This window comes from Diabrotica undecimpunctata, chromosome 9 (genome assembly GCF_040954645.1).
Source record: "Diabrotica undecimpunctata isolate CICGRU chromosome 9, icDiaUnde3, whole genome shotgun sequence".
Classification (NCBI taxonomy): Eukaryota; Metazoa; Arthropoda; class Insecta; order Coleoptera; family Chrysomelidae; genus Diabrotica; species Diabrotica undecimpunctata.
In genome coordinates this window covers 77,014,009-77,029,025 of record NC_092811.1, presented here as the reverse complement: position 1 = coordinate 77,029,025, position 15,017 = coordinate 77,014,009, and the positions used below count along the sequence as shown (strand labels likewise).

The following is a 15,017-nucleotide window of genomic DNA, read 5'->3' as shown; positions in this document are numbered from 1 at the left end:
CTATCCTACAAAATTTTTGAATTCATTGGAGTTGCTTGGACTCCCACCTAACAATTTACAATTAAAAGTATGATCAGTTGTCATTATGCTGTGTAACATTAATCAACCTCGACTGTGCAATGGAATGAGACTGACTGTGAAAAGGCTAATGAATAATGTCATTGCGACAACGATCATCAAGGAAAAATACAAAGGAGAGGATGTCTTGACCCCGCGTATACTGATGATTTCGACGGACGTACGATTTGATTTTAAACGTTTACAATTTCCCGTGCTTTTGGCTTCTGCAGTGGCAATAAACAAATCACAAAACCAATCGTTGGAAGTTTGCGAAATTAGCTTAGGGTTTCCATGTTTCACGCATAAGCAGTTATTTGCGTGTTGGTAAACGCCATCGTTATATATTTATTTAACGCAAAAAAGATAAAAATATTTTTATCAGAAAGCAATTAATTGATTCAACTTTTTCATGCGTAATATGTTTGATTCTTCTTTTTTCCGTTGTATTTCCATTAATTTTTTAGACATATTATTTAATTCTAAAGCGGTACGAAGTTAGTCACGTCAGCTGGTTTAAAATTATAATGTCTGTTTATTACAAATTTATTAAAACGATATTAGCGGTCTGTAAACTATAGATAAATGTTGCCAACTGATAATTTTAAAATATAGCTTGTTAACTAAAAACTTTTAAGATCTTTATTTCAAAATTAACAATATTCGAACATTTATTTTGACGTTTCGATTTTAATTAGTAGAAATAAATAGTGAAAATCGAAACGTCAAAATAAACTTATTTTAAAGTAAAATTATGGCTTGTTCCCAATAAAAATAGTAAATTGTATTAAGATGTCACACAAAAATAGCTTCAGAACGATAATATTAAATTAGTGACCAAATAATTTACTGTTTCAGTTGAAATGATAGCAACCTAAACATAGCTTCGACATGGCTAGAAGGATAGCTAAGAATCATTACGTAGCATCTCCACGCCACAATCATTCTCCGACTCCTGTGCACGTTTCCAGGAATGCCGCCTACTCTGATGGAGAAGAAAGTCAAAGAGCTCCTTCTGAAAGAACTTTATCCGAATATACGTCAGTGGTAAGTTCTTTTTTAAACTTATTCTGATTATATTATGAATAATCATTATAGATTGACAAATAAAGCAATTAAGCCGTGAAATTAATATCAGCGATATGTATCGATTCCAAATTTATCTGGATTTCTGCTCCATACGAAGCAACTAGTTTATCTAGAAGTTGTTAGATACGACTTTTGTCGAATTGTGTTTTATTTATTTTCATGACATCTCTTAAAAAAGATTTTACAGTATGCCAATATCCTATAAAGGAGCTTAATGTATTTAAAAAGGTTTTCCAACTCTTTCTTTATTTAGGCTTGAAAATACGCTTAGTATTATCAGAAATATTTTGACAGTGAATATAATTTCTCACATTTTGGTGAGTTTAAGGAGGTAGTTCGTATACAATTTTTGATATATAACTAAGAATTTTGTATTCATCATTGGCGCGCATGGGGGTAATTACCTAAATGTTTTAAAGAAAAAATAGTACGCCACTTGACAAAAAATTTTTTTTGTTTATTTTTCTTCTCTAGAAAAAATTCAATGTATTTAAAATTCTTAGAGATCATCATTTGTATCCGTTTTATATTCAACGTGTCCAAATTTTACTACTTGGAAACTTTTTTGCCATTAGATTCTTCTATCAATTGAATTCAATTAAATTCTTTTGGACGACATTCTATACGAAAGTTCCATACAGCCTGAGGAAAATTCACAAGGAATTTTTTAAGCTCATTTTCAGCATCAGTCTTTAGTAAACATATGGGTTGAAGTAGTTGATGATCATTTAATAGGTCCTTATTTCGTCTCAAAATGATCAGCAGGCGAATATTACCTTATTTTTCTACAGAAAAAGTTACGTATTTTTTTAAGGAAGCTCTTTTTTGTATGTAAATGTGACAAAAGAACATTGATTTTAGAAAAATCTGTACGTATCTATGTTTTATAGATTTCGAAATAGCCATTGATAAAGTACCACATAAATTACTATTTCAAAGCTTACACTAAGTTGGTCTGGACACGTATGATCTAAGATTTTTTACAATTAGACTGCTTGTATTGGAGAGCTAAAGCTACTATTAAGTGTGGTGTCAGACAAGGATGTGTTATGTCACCGATATTGTTTAATGCCTTCACTGAACCAATTTTTGAGATAGCCTTAATTAATCATCGTGAAAGTGTTAAAATCTGTGGTGAAATTATTAATAACATCAGATACGCAGATGACACCGCCATAATAGCAGAGAGCCTAAAAGACCTTTAAACCTACTGTGCTTAGTCCTACTGTAATTTTAACCATATGTATATGAACGCATACTCGGCAGAATGTAGTAGAATCTGGTCACCGATGTTAAGAGAAGAAATCAATAAAAATAAAAAACAACTATTAGTAAGTCAATTACAAATGTAAGACCAAATACTTACCACGTCAGAATACTATCATGAGTTTTTTTTTCTGGTTTTTCCTCATAGGAAAACTAACGTCATTACTAACGAGAAAATTTAACTGTCACGCTTAGGTGTGGTTTATCTTTTTAAAGACAAATCACATACTACGATTTTTCTGACGGGTGTTCTCAAGGTTACAATTGATTTTATGTAATCCAATGAACTATCTTCCAAGAAAGTCTTCCTAAGAACGCATCTTACAAATATTGACAATATCATTTTAAAGTCATTTACTTTAAAATGTATAATATATTGGCAATATGACGAAGGCAACCAAATTATTAGAATTAAAAAATTCCCAATAAAAATAGTAAATAATATCAATTCTGTAGGATGATAAACAATGTTAACCTTCTAAGATATGAGGATATACAGTCTGAATTTAATGGGTAAACAAGAATCCTTAATCGGGAATAAAATTTTTATTTTAGACACAAGAGATCAATGAAATGATTCATAAAGTACTTTTCGGACGTCGATTACAGAAACAGTCGATATATGGATATATAAGTACTTAAAAATATATATATATCATGACCCCCGTATAGCTTCCTAATGGCCTTTATGTCTAGGCCAGCAAAAAATGTCATCAGTTGGTGTTTATATACTTATAGAAAAGAGAAACTCTTCGTTGTTCTTTGGCAAGGTTCCGATATATACGTTTCAAGTACAACATGTAGTACCCATTTACCTACATAAATAAATGTTTATTGCATAGTGCTGCAATAATTTGTAAAAATGATGTGACAGGTAGTTATCGACTGTGAGAACTTGTTTGCGATGGATAAATCACAAGCAGGAGAATGTATATTATGACTAAAAAAGTTCTGTACTTAAAAATGTAAACCAAACAGTGTGAAAGTTAATATTTTTCATCATACATTTTAATATTTTATATCATACGTTAATAATGCATTTGCTCTGAAATACGATAAATAAATGCAAATAGAATGCTCAACATAGAAAAAACACACTTACTTTGACAATAAAAGATATTAGGGTAAGAATAAGATAGGTAATTAAGAAAAATTTGAAAAATATTTTGACAGTTTAATAAATAAAATTATTATTTATTAAATAAAAATTTGACACAAACATCTTCTGAACTGGTAGATACATTACCATTAATGGTCATCCAGCGAATAAATGAAAATGTTAATGAATAAATAAAAAAGAAAGGTAAAGCAGTTGGGCCAGGTGGTATCACTGAGAATGTAAGGGAAATATGAGAATGAATAATATACGAATAAAGAAGCAAATGCTCATATGGTATTCAGTTAAAACTTAAGACAGCATATGACAGTTTACATGTAAACTGATAAATTTTATTTGAATGTAGATTTTCATTATGGATTAGTGCTTAGTCTTAATTTACTCTCGTTAATATTAGCTCAGAAAATACCGAAATTTCAAAGTGATATTCGTTACTGTTAAAATAAGCTGTTGGTGTATTGGACAGATTGAGAGGAGTTACAGCTAATAGACACAAGCTGGACACAAGCGCTTGAAAAAAAAGTTAAAACTTAAATGGATCACTAAAATCGTATTTTAAAGTATTTTGCAAAATAAAATAGAACAGAGATACCGTTATTTACAAGAATAGGTTGACAACGAATGGTTGGAATTGACTTTACTTAAAATGAACAGTGTCAGATACAAATGTAATAAAAAAATATAAAATTTTAATATTATTAAATAAATATAATCGACATATTGAATTAAGTAATAATTTATACAAAAAGACAACAGATATGAAATCAAAATGTAAATTAAAACATTTGTTTAATATACATATTGTCAGATTAAAAAATTACCTCTTTCTAACAAACAACAAAAATGTTTTTTGTTTCCTAAAGCATTTACTAAGCTCACAAGGTAGTCATTTACAAAATATTGTTCAAGATTCTTTATAATACCGCCAACAGATTTGTTTAATTTGTCCACCTTGTAGTAGTAAATATATGCTTGATGATAGATGTTTATCTGAAATATATGTATTTTAAGCAGTATTATCTTTTGAGCAGTATTCTGTTTTAAGGAGTATTTTATTTCTTCTGTAGAATAAAAACTTGTTCAAACTTTGGTAGTTCCTCCCCAAAAAATTATTCCAAATCATATTAGTGGGCAGAAGTTTTTGCACCATAGACAGCTCGTTTTTAGGTGACATTTAAATATAATATTACTCTTAAGAGAGTAACAAACAGATGTTTACTGTACGCATAATTTACCAATCTATATTTCAAAGTCTAGATAATGATCCACATCGATATGTATACCCTATCTTTCCATAAAATCTCCAAAGGAAGATGTCTATTTGCATAACCGGCAACAATCTTGCTCTTAAAATTATAAACAACAGTTTCGATTGATTTTCACTTTAAATAGCCATGCTGTGCATGACTGCATTTGAGAATAGAAAAAGCTTAAAACGCTCACAAACACCGGTGATTCAAATAATTAAAAAAAAATAAGCCGATATAGAAAGACAGCTCTTCAGGAATTCAGGATCACCCTTTTTAAACAGAGGTTTAACTACTGCTAATCTCAGTGCAGACACGAATTAAACAAATTGATGTTGCTAGCTTAAAGGTACCCAATTTTATTTAGCTATTTGCTATTTCACTGTGTAAAATTTTTTATAAAATTGCAACAGCAAGTGTGAAACTCCACAAAAACAAAATTAATTTAACAATAAACATTTAAAATGTAGGGCAACATACGTGATAACATTTAAGGTGATAACATTTCAACAAAACTCTGTTGTTGGAATATATATTTGTAAAACTTGAATGGATTAACATAATAATCCACGTCGATGGTGTAAAATTAAACTACAGCGCTATGGCGAACGAACCTTAGCATATTAAAAAAATCTGAAAAAATCAAACGGACTGAGACAGGCATAGAGTGGTAGAGTGTAGAGTTAAGATTAACACTAAGGTATAGAGTTCCACATGTCATTACAAAAGCCAGAACGAGGGGTTATAGGTGATGTTGTAATAATAGCAAATATGAAGTGGTACTGGGCTGAACATATGGCGAGAATAAATAACGCAGGTAGACTAAATGTCTAATAGATTGGGGTGCTAGATTTTAAGCATATAGATGTATATGTAAAAATCCACGCGGTAGACGCATGCTATTGCATAGGATGAGGATTAAAACAGACTGGATTTACATGACACAAGATCGAAAACACTTTAAACAACTGAGAGAGGTCTATTTTCAGCAATTGATGCTACAGGTTGTGTAATAATGATATTGAGAGGTACTTAATAAGTATAGGAAGACCATAATACTTAGTCGCTCCAAGTTTTTTAAGCTTAAAATACGCTCTAGTACTGTTATATATACATTAAAATACCATCTAAATATCTGTCCATTTCCTGTAACTGTCAAGATAAATTACTAGCAGTTTTTAATGTCACGTCTTTTATTCGTCAATTCGAAACTTTTTGGTTAATTGCCAGGATGCCCCGAAGCTAGAATATCAATAAATTGATTATTATCATCCATCATCATTCACCTTCGTTGCACATTTGACCCTCAATTTATGAATATTTCGATTCGTTCACGTCTTCGAGTCTACATAAAATACTAAGAAGTAATACCAGGGTTTTTCAAATATACGAAAATTAGTCTGAAAATATTTGCCATGTTTTTATTTATTTTTCTTGGTGTTGTTTCATTCCTGTTTTGTGTAAATTTTAATGAGGTTGCTGATTAAATGAAATTAGAATAATAATGGAAGAAAAGTGCAATATTTTAACTGTAAATAAATTAGCGAAAATAGCAAATATTAATGGTGAATAAATTTCTAAAATTAGCTGGCTGTCATCTATACAAAGAATAGCACTTTCCTTTTGAAATATTGGTGTGTGAATTATTGTAGCAGGCAGTAAAATAGTACCACGTCACGACGCTAAGGGATGTCCATCGCCGAGGCTCAAAAGAGGACTTAACCGATAAACTGGGTGTGTTTTGTTCCCTATCTCGGTAGGAACTCTTTCTTGAGATAGTCAGAAAGAACCCTCTGGTGGTTCTTAGGTAGTCTATGGGACAAGTGCTCCCCCATAAATCAGCGCTATTGTATGGAGCTTTTGAATGCCGATAATCTAACTTAATGGTCACTGAAATATGATACTTTCCAGCGGTTTGTGTGCTGGTGACATAATTATTTCCAAAACAACAAAAGAAGTCAAATTCTTTGTTCTAGTCTTCAAAACTGACTAAATGTGTTTAAGCCAGTTTAACAATTACTAAATAAGAGGAAATAATATCCTTTAAAGCAAATAACTAGTTAGAATAGACCATTAAATAAGATTACATTATGGTGGAGTAATAAAAGTAAAAAAAATGTAAAATATAAAAATATATACCACATAATTTTCCAAACAATTCCTTTTAATTATAGGCTATAAGCTTTCTTTTACAAATAAAAATGTTTGATTCTCTTGTTTTAATATATTTAAAAAAAAGATCCAAACGACCTTTTTTGAGATTATTGTTAACATAAGGTATTATTACTGAAAATTCACGGCAAATAGCAAATACGTGGCATATTTATATAAAATATTGCATTAATCTATAATTTAATTAGATTATTTAATTAAATTAATAACTAAAATACTTATTACCTAAATATGTATCTTTAAAATGTGGTGATCACTCAGTCAGTTAGTATCATTATAAGTAATTAACTTCAGTATCGTCAAATCCCCGCAAAGTATAATAGTCTAAAGGCCCGTTTTCACACTACGTCATATTGTACGTTTTGTGGGTCATATAAAACGTACGACAAAATGTACGGTTTGTCCAGTGTATACACACTACGTTTTTCCTTCCGTTTTCTACCTCATTTCTAATTCAGACCCTTGAGTTGTATGAAGTTTGTTTAATGATTTTTTGACGTGACAACGTCTTAAATTAGGTTGTGGCTCGGAGTCATTCATGAAAAAGTGTAACGCCCGCTCACGTCTGTTACAGTGAGTCACCGAACGAGAGAGAGGCCCGCCGGACCGGCGAATGCCTTGCGTCTCTCTCCCACTCAAACATGATCGGTCCGCTGCGCGCGAAGCACTAGAGAATTAGGCGCGTTGAATCGGTGCGTGCTTCCGTGCTTGTGTCTCTGTCTTTCTCGAGCGTTCTTGGCGTTCAAGACACATTACAGCAGAAACACTTCCTTTCATTTCATATTTCTCCTATCATCGTCCTATCCTCAACAAAATCACTCAAATAGAAATTAGTTAAGTTTAAGTTTACATGTACAATGTTTTAGTAAACAAAATATATTTCTATAGTTAAAATTTGTGCAATTCTTATTTTCATTCAATTCCTTGTTCCTATTGTGCAATTTAATAATATTTATATCAATAAATATTCTACCGAGAAAAAGACGTTGTCACGTAAAATATTCGCCCGTAAAACCGACTTTACAGGCAACCGATTTTTTTTATTATGGAAGAAACACGGCTGCTTTCTTTTATTTTTTCAACTATAAAGATACTAGGACTGAGGAAAAACGAGATGAACAGCTAAAAGACAAGATGGTTAAGAGATTGGGCTTCTAAAAAGAAGCCAGTATTCCCACGTCTCGTTACTAAAAGAACCAGATGACTGGCGCAATTATTTGCGAATGGATACCTCAGCCTATTGTCAATTGCTAGAGTTGGTAACACGCTACATATTGAAATAAGACACCTCATGACAAAAGCCATTACACCCCATGAAAGACTCACAGCAACTCTCAGATATCTTACAACAGGACGAAGCGTCAAGGACTTGGAGTTTACAATCATAGTATCCAAACCAGCGTTAAGCCAAATAATTCCTGAAACCTGTAATGCAATCCACTTGGTTTTAAAACGTAACTAGTTAAAAACTTTTATACAATTCAATAAATTCCCCGAGAAAATTGTGGGTGCATTGCCGCAAATCTGACATTATTAGGCTTTTTTTGGGAAAAATGAAACGAACTGCAGTGAAACTAGTCGTCAAATAAGTCAAGATCAGACGACTTGTCTGAACATGTATTTTCACGTAACGTTTTATCCTATCAGTTTTCGCAAAACTATGCTTCTCCCATCATTTCTACGATCTTACCTTGGATTTCATTTCGATTCGACAAGACGTACGTTTTGCTGTTTACATGCCACGTTTCATTATATAGGATTTGTCCTATCCAACAAAACGTACAATAAGACGTAGCGTGAAAACCAGCCTTAAGATCCCACTACAGGATTACTACGTTCATAGCCATGAAGGCCTCTATGGGGAATAACAAATGACCGTTAACAAGTAGTGTCTGCTGACTAAAATTTCGTCATAACTTTTCATTGGTAACTTCGATATGTCTCATATTTTGGTAAAACGTTACACTACTACGACCTATTCAACTGATTTATTTAAAGTAGCAAAAAATCAGATTCTGTTTTAAAAAGATTAGTTCGTTTTGTTTATAGAAAAAAATTTACCGTCTATACAGTTTTTAAAAACTCTAATAAGGATTTTACAAATTAAACACACAGACTATTAAAATGGCATATTTATTTTTTACCCACACGAGATTACTTAATGTTTCATTAAACATTTTTTGAATAATAAAATGAATTTAAAGTTTGGCAAAATGAACCTTAGATTTAAAAAATGTTACTTTTTTGCAAAAATTAAGTTTTTTAAACAAAAATTTTATTTATAAGTAATAATCCTACCAAAGCTCGTACAATACATTTTAAATAATTCAATCCTTTTAGCCAATTTACAGAATTTCAAAAGATATAAGTTGTTCCGAATAATACTGAAACATCGCCCTGCATAATGTTTGTTTAGCGATTCAACAGTAGGGTCGTTTTATTAAATTCTCTGACAGCTTCTTTGTTTGAGTACATAATTTGACTTTTTGCTCGCCATCGTGATTATTTATTTGGATTTCTTTATAACACGGGTTTTCATTAGTTTTTTGGATATTGTAAGATATTTAATCTATTTCGATTAATTTCAAAATGCCTCTTTAGTTTTCAATATCAAAATATGCAGAAATTATTTTTCCTAACGGGTTTTCAATAGAACTGGCGATTATCACAGAGGCCATTTCCAGAACGTCGAGTTCTGAATCACCAACGTTTGGATCAGTGTTTAATTATTTTAAAGAAAATTGAAAATTCTCTAAATTAAAATCTGAACAGGCATTAGGTCGCTTACAACAAGACCATATCCGTGATGCAATCGAAGCAGATCCAAGTAAGTAGACATCACCTAGATTATTACATCCAATAAATCAAACGATTACATCTAGGAATAAAATCCCACGACTACAATTTGCTAGGAGGGGGATTGTAACTAAGATCGCATATTGTATAAGACCCTATTTACTGAGGAAGCCCGATCTACGGGGGATGGAAAAATAACTCGCACAATTCACACATTTGGACAGACGAAAATGCCCATGCGATTCGCGAATCCCTTTCGCAGTATACATTGCAGTGAATTTTTGGATAGTAGATAGTTTTGGAAAGTAGTCCCCCTTTTTTTAATGAGCCTTTGACAGGTGCTGTGTACTTCGATTTTTACAAAGAATTTTGCCGAATCTACTAGCCAATGTGGCCGTAAGATAGTACATTGCCACATTTCTCAGTTGCTGTTTGTCAACAGCGTCATACATATTATGGAAATAAAGGATAGAACGCGGGGGGCCTAATGCATGGCCCTTTGTCGACTATTTCATATGGGTCCGATTAAAAGAGTTGGTTTATCGAAATATATATATATATATATATATATATATATATATATATATATATATATATATTTATATACAACAAGAACAAATTGATAAAATTATTGATCCTTGTAACATTGGAAATGTAAAATATAAGTATTAGAAATGATTCCTTTACTCTGAGGAGGTCAATTAGACATAGGGTTTAATGTTTTTTATAAACAGGTGAATTTCATTTCGAAAATTTTCTATAAATCTCCATTGTCGTTATTCATATTCGTTTTATTTGTTTTTTAACTTGTTTGATGTAATTGTACAAAACTCTTATCTATCTTAAATTTTTTTTGTATTGTAAATAAGTTCGTTTATTTTAATCTTCGATATGCTTTCCTTTTTCGTTAATTTAAAAAATATAGACTGATTCTTTTCTTTTGAAATACAATTTTAAGAATTCGATAAAACGACAATACCGATTATTCATTAAACAAATATTAGACAGAGCGATATTTTAGTATTATTCAAAACAATTTGTTTCTTTTTGAAATTCTAGAAATTTGCTAAAAGGTATGTATTATTTAAAAAGTTTGCATTTTTTTTAATCTAAGATTCAGTTTGCCAAACTTTTAAATTACAGTCAAATGTAAAGTTCCTCATGACTTACCCTGTATACAATCAGATCACAACGACCTTACTCATTTCCTACAATGTTGAAAACAAGATAGAAAAACTTTATGTGATTAATAAAAAAGCGAAAGACGATTGTTGTGCGAAAATATAATTAATAGCACAAAAACACTATCCTTCAATAGTAGAAATTGAATAAAATGATACGTGTACGAAAAATTGTTAGTTAAAGCTGATCGGCTACTCATATTATTAAGTTTGGTGAATGTAAAAAGTCTGGTGGCTGCTTACAAATCGGCATGATATTATGGTAGCATGATACCGTTTTTTCACCTATTCATCTTGAACTTCGCGTAGCTTCCAGCTGCTCTTTAACTGTTTCGAGTACAAAATTTATTTGACCATACACTTTGTAAGTCGTAAATTCTAACTGTTTGCAATTAGACAAAGGTCTTTATCTGCATTAAGCAGTGACTTCCTGAGAAGGAAAATATTTAACAGCAATTCAGTCCTAAATTAATAAACACGATTATGTTTGTATGATATTATTTATATATAGCAAAAACGAATTAATGTTCTCAAATTGTACGGTATTTTTTTGGAAACAATTACTTATGATTTTAAAAATGTCATAGGATAGCTGGTCAAACCAAATTAATCTGTTTGTTAAAACTGTAGTATTTTTTCAAATTTGGTTGAAAAATATATTTTAGATTTATTTACGACAACTAATAATTGTCAACTAACACAAAATTGAAAACGATTAACATAATAGAAACAGTTAATAAAGTTTTTTATTTTAATGATATAAGGCGATAGACATAATAAAAGAAGGGATTATCTAAAATATTGGATATAAAAATTAAAGGTAAGGGAGTTTGATTACCGTGAACTTTAGATATACCGCTAAAAAACCTAGGCATTAACGTGTTCATAAATATATTATTATTATTATACAGTGATGAGTGCCTTAAGAACCGGCAAAATAACGCAAAAGGTAGAAAACATAATACGTTGTGAAATAAAAAGAGATGAACATTAACATTTTTTAAATTTCGCATAAAGTAAAAACTGATTGAAGGTAATATAGCAAATGTAAGTAAACAGTTTAATTAGTAGTAATTTGATAATTAATTCTGTGTTGACGAATACAGAATAACAAGCTATGATAATTCTGTACTGAGAAGAGTGTATGCGACGTCTCAAATCACAGTTTATTATTGATCAATACTTTAATTTTGGATAAAAAAATACTCCTACTTAAACTGTTTTTACTTACATTACGTGATACGTATTACTATGACTGAAGTCAACCAGCTCATAAGCTAACGTCTAAAGGTGGGAAACTTTCGATAGATCTAATGTAATGTAATGTAAATTATAGGTTTATATCGATAATTTCTCAGCTCTACTACTTTCATCTCTTTTTATTTTACAACGTATTATGTTTTCTATCTTTTGCGTTATTTTTCCGGTTCTTAAGACACTCATTCCTGTATATTATATACAAAACAAATGGTATATTGCGGAAAATCTTGTGGTTGTTGTTGTTTTAAACTTTAAAAAACGACGCACTAAACACAAATGAGATTTTTATAATAAAACATCTATGTTAACGTTAATTGTTGTAGGAGTGAAGTATATTGTGTTTCTAAACCGTTCACATAATAAAGGTGAGTGTTTGTTTGTCCAGTATGATCCTGTAAGGTCTTGAATATTTAGGGTGAAGATTTTGTAAGTGGCGAATTTTTGACTTTACACTTTATTATCATTTTTTCTGCTAGTAATTATTCTCTTCTCAGCTCTAACGGAGGTTCCACAGTTTCTACTCTTCATGATTCTAATTTTTTGTCTAGGGAGATTCCGAGATATTTCATTTGGTTGGTTAAACAGTCATACCACATTAACGCTGCAGCAACAAGAGCCATAGAGGGTTCTGGAAATAAATTTACAAAAGTTTTGCCACCTTGGTGGGACAACGAATGTGAGGCAGCTATAAAAGAAAGACAACATAAACTGGACATTTATAAAACAAATAGTACCTTGGAAAATTACTTAATGTGCAAAGAAGTTATAGCCAGAGTTAAGAAGTATCTGAAAGAAAAAGCTAAAAATAACTGGCGTAAGTGGTGTTCTAATTTAAACAAAAGTACTCTATATTTTGGTATTACGAAGACTCTGCAAAAGGTTCAAGAATGGTTCTATTGGGTGTAAAGATAATGTAAGAAGATGGTGCCGGAAATGTCAATTGTGTGCAACCAGTAATCGTACAGTTGGTAAAAAGATGGCACCCATGAAACAGTACAACGTTGGTAATCCTATGGAATCGACATTGCAGGTCTACTTCCAGAGACGAATGATGGAAATAAATATATCCTGGTAGCCATGTATTATTTTACGAAATGGACTGGGGCCTATGCGATACCAAAATAAGAAGCTGCTACCGTTGCAGAGGTACTTGTTAAAGAATTCTTTAACCGATTTGGTGTTCCCTTGGAAATCCACTCCGACCAAGGGCGAAACTTCGAGTCAACCCTTTTCCAAAACGTTTGTAAATTGATTAGTGTCAATAAGACCAGAACGACGCCCCTCCATCCACAATCAGATGGAATGGTCGAGAGAATAAACCGAACGATGGGTAAACACCTGTCCAAAGTTGTATCAGAACATCAAAGAGATTGGGACCAGCACATTAATTTATTCCTAATGGCCTACTGCTCTGCCGTGAATGAAACTACAGGCCAGACTCCAACCTGCCTGATGTTAGGTCGTGAAGTTCGTTTGCCCTGCGACCAAGAGTTTGACTGCAGACCTTCCGAAGAACCTTTTGCAAACGAAGATTATGTCGACCGCCTGAAGTTAAGAATGAACAACATTCATGGACCTGCCCGACAACACATCCAGTTAGCCAGCGACAGAATGAAAGATTAATTAGATTCTCGATGCAAGAATGAAAGCTATGAAGTAGGTGATCTTGTTTGGCTTTATAATCTACAACGTCGTCGTGGCTTGTCTCCTAAACTGCAAAGACAATGGGAGGGTCCGTATGAAATTAAAAAGAGAAAAAATGGCGTAATATATCGAATTAAGAAGTTGCCGAGAGGTAAACCAAAAGTAGTTCACATAAATCGTCTTGCACCTTATGCTGGCTTAAATGAAACAGAAGAAGCACGAACCCTTCAACATGAGATCAAAGATGACCGGCGAAGAAGCTTTAATGAATTTATGTCAAATTACGCAGAGAGAAAGGGTGCTAGATTCGGTGTGACCACAGAAGTTCAGCAGGATCTTTTTAGTGCTCCGCATAACGTCTCTCGAGCCCACTGTGTTGCCCAAGATCTTAAGAAAAACCAGCAGCCTAAAGTTGGAAGAGTACTGAGATTAGAAGATGGTTCGCTATCTTTGCTGTATATGGTGACCAGGAAGTCGTATACAGACAGGGTAACCTACGAGGATATATGGCGTGCTCTAAGTAATTTAAAGAAAATTGTGTGCAGTTATGAAATCAAGAATTTGGCCTTACCCAAGATAGGCCATGCACTAGAAAGTCTGGACTGGAAGATTGTCAGAAGCATGCTTGAAGTAATCTTCCGAGAAACCGGCGTACGAATTACTGTGTTTTGTATTAACCCGAATAGATCGTGTCCTTCAAAGTCTGTAGATTGTTATTTCTTCTTAACGGGTTCATGCAGAGCTGGAGAGTCCTGTAGATTCCGCCATCCTGGTCCTACATATAGAGTTGCTGATCAGGACGCTCAGATCTGAGAGGGTAGCAGTGTTACGAACATGCATTCGGTGTGGCCCATGTAACGGTTGTATCTCGAAAGCGCCGAGAACTTTCGAGCGATGTATGAAGCGCGGGAGGGATCGACTTGTCAAATAGGCCAATTGGAGGTGGGTTACTCCAGAAGTTCTAGTACACAGTGACTTTTATATATAAGCCTACTTTCTAGGAGTTAAGTTTAGTTGTTAAGATACTATCGAACTATAAACTAAATTTGAACCGCTCGTTTTATTAAAAACGTTACAATATATATATATATATATATATATATATATATATATATATATATATATATATATATATATATATATATATATATATTATAAATTCATATATATATATATATAAAAATACAT

General features: G+C 32.2%; 1 protein-coding gene across 4 annotated transcripts in view; it reads left to right on the top strand.

Moving 5' to 3' along the window:
* The window catches only part of LOC140450159 (uncharacterized), a 114,034-nt gene that overhangs the window by 70,773 nt on the left and 28,244 nt on the right, over nucleotides 1-15,017 (top strand). For all 4 annotated transcript variants that reach the window (XM_072543609.1, XM_072543611.1, XM_072543610.1 and 1 more), the window contains one exon: nucleotides 916-1,104. In XM_072543609.1, coding sequence (XP_072399710.1) covers nucleotides 949-1,104 — 156 coding nt within the window. In that variant the 5' untranslated portion in view covers nucleotides 916-948. The remainder of the gene's footprint in view (nucleotides 1-915; nucleotides 1,105-15,017) is intronic.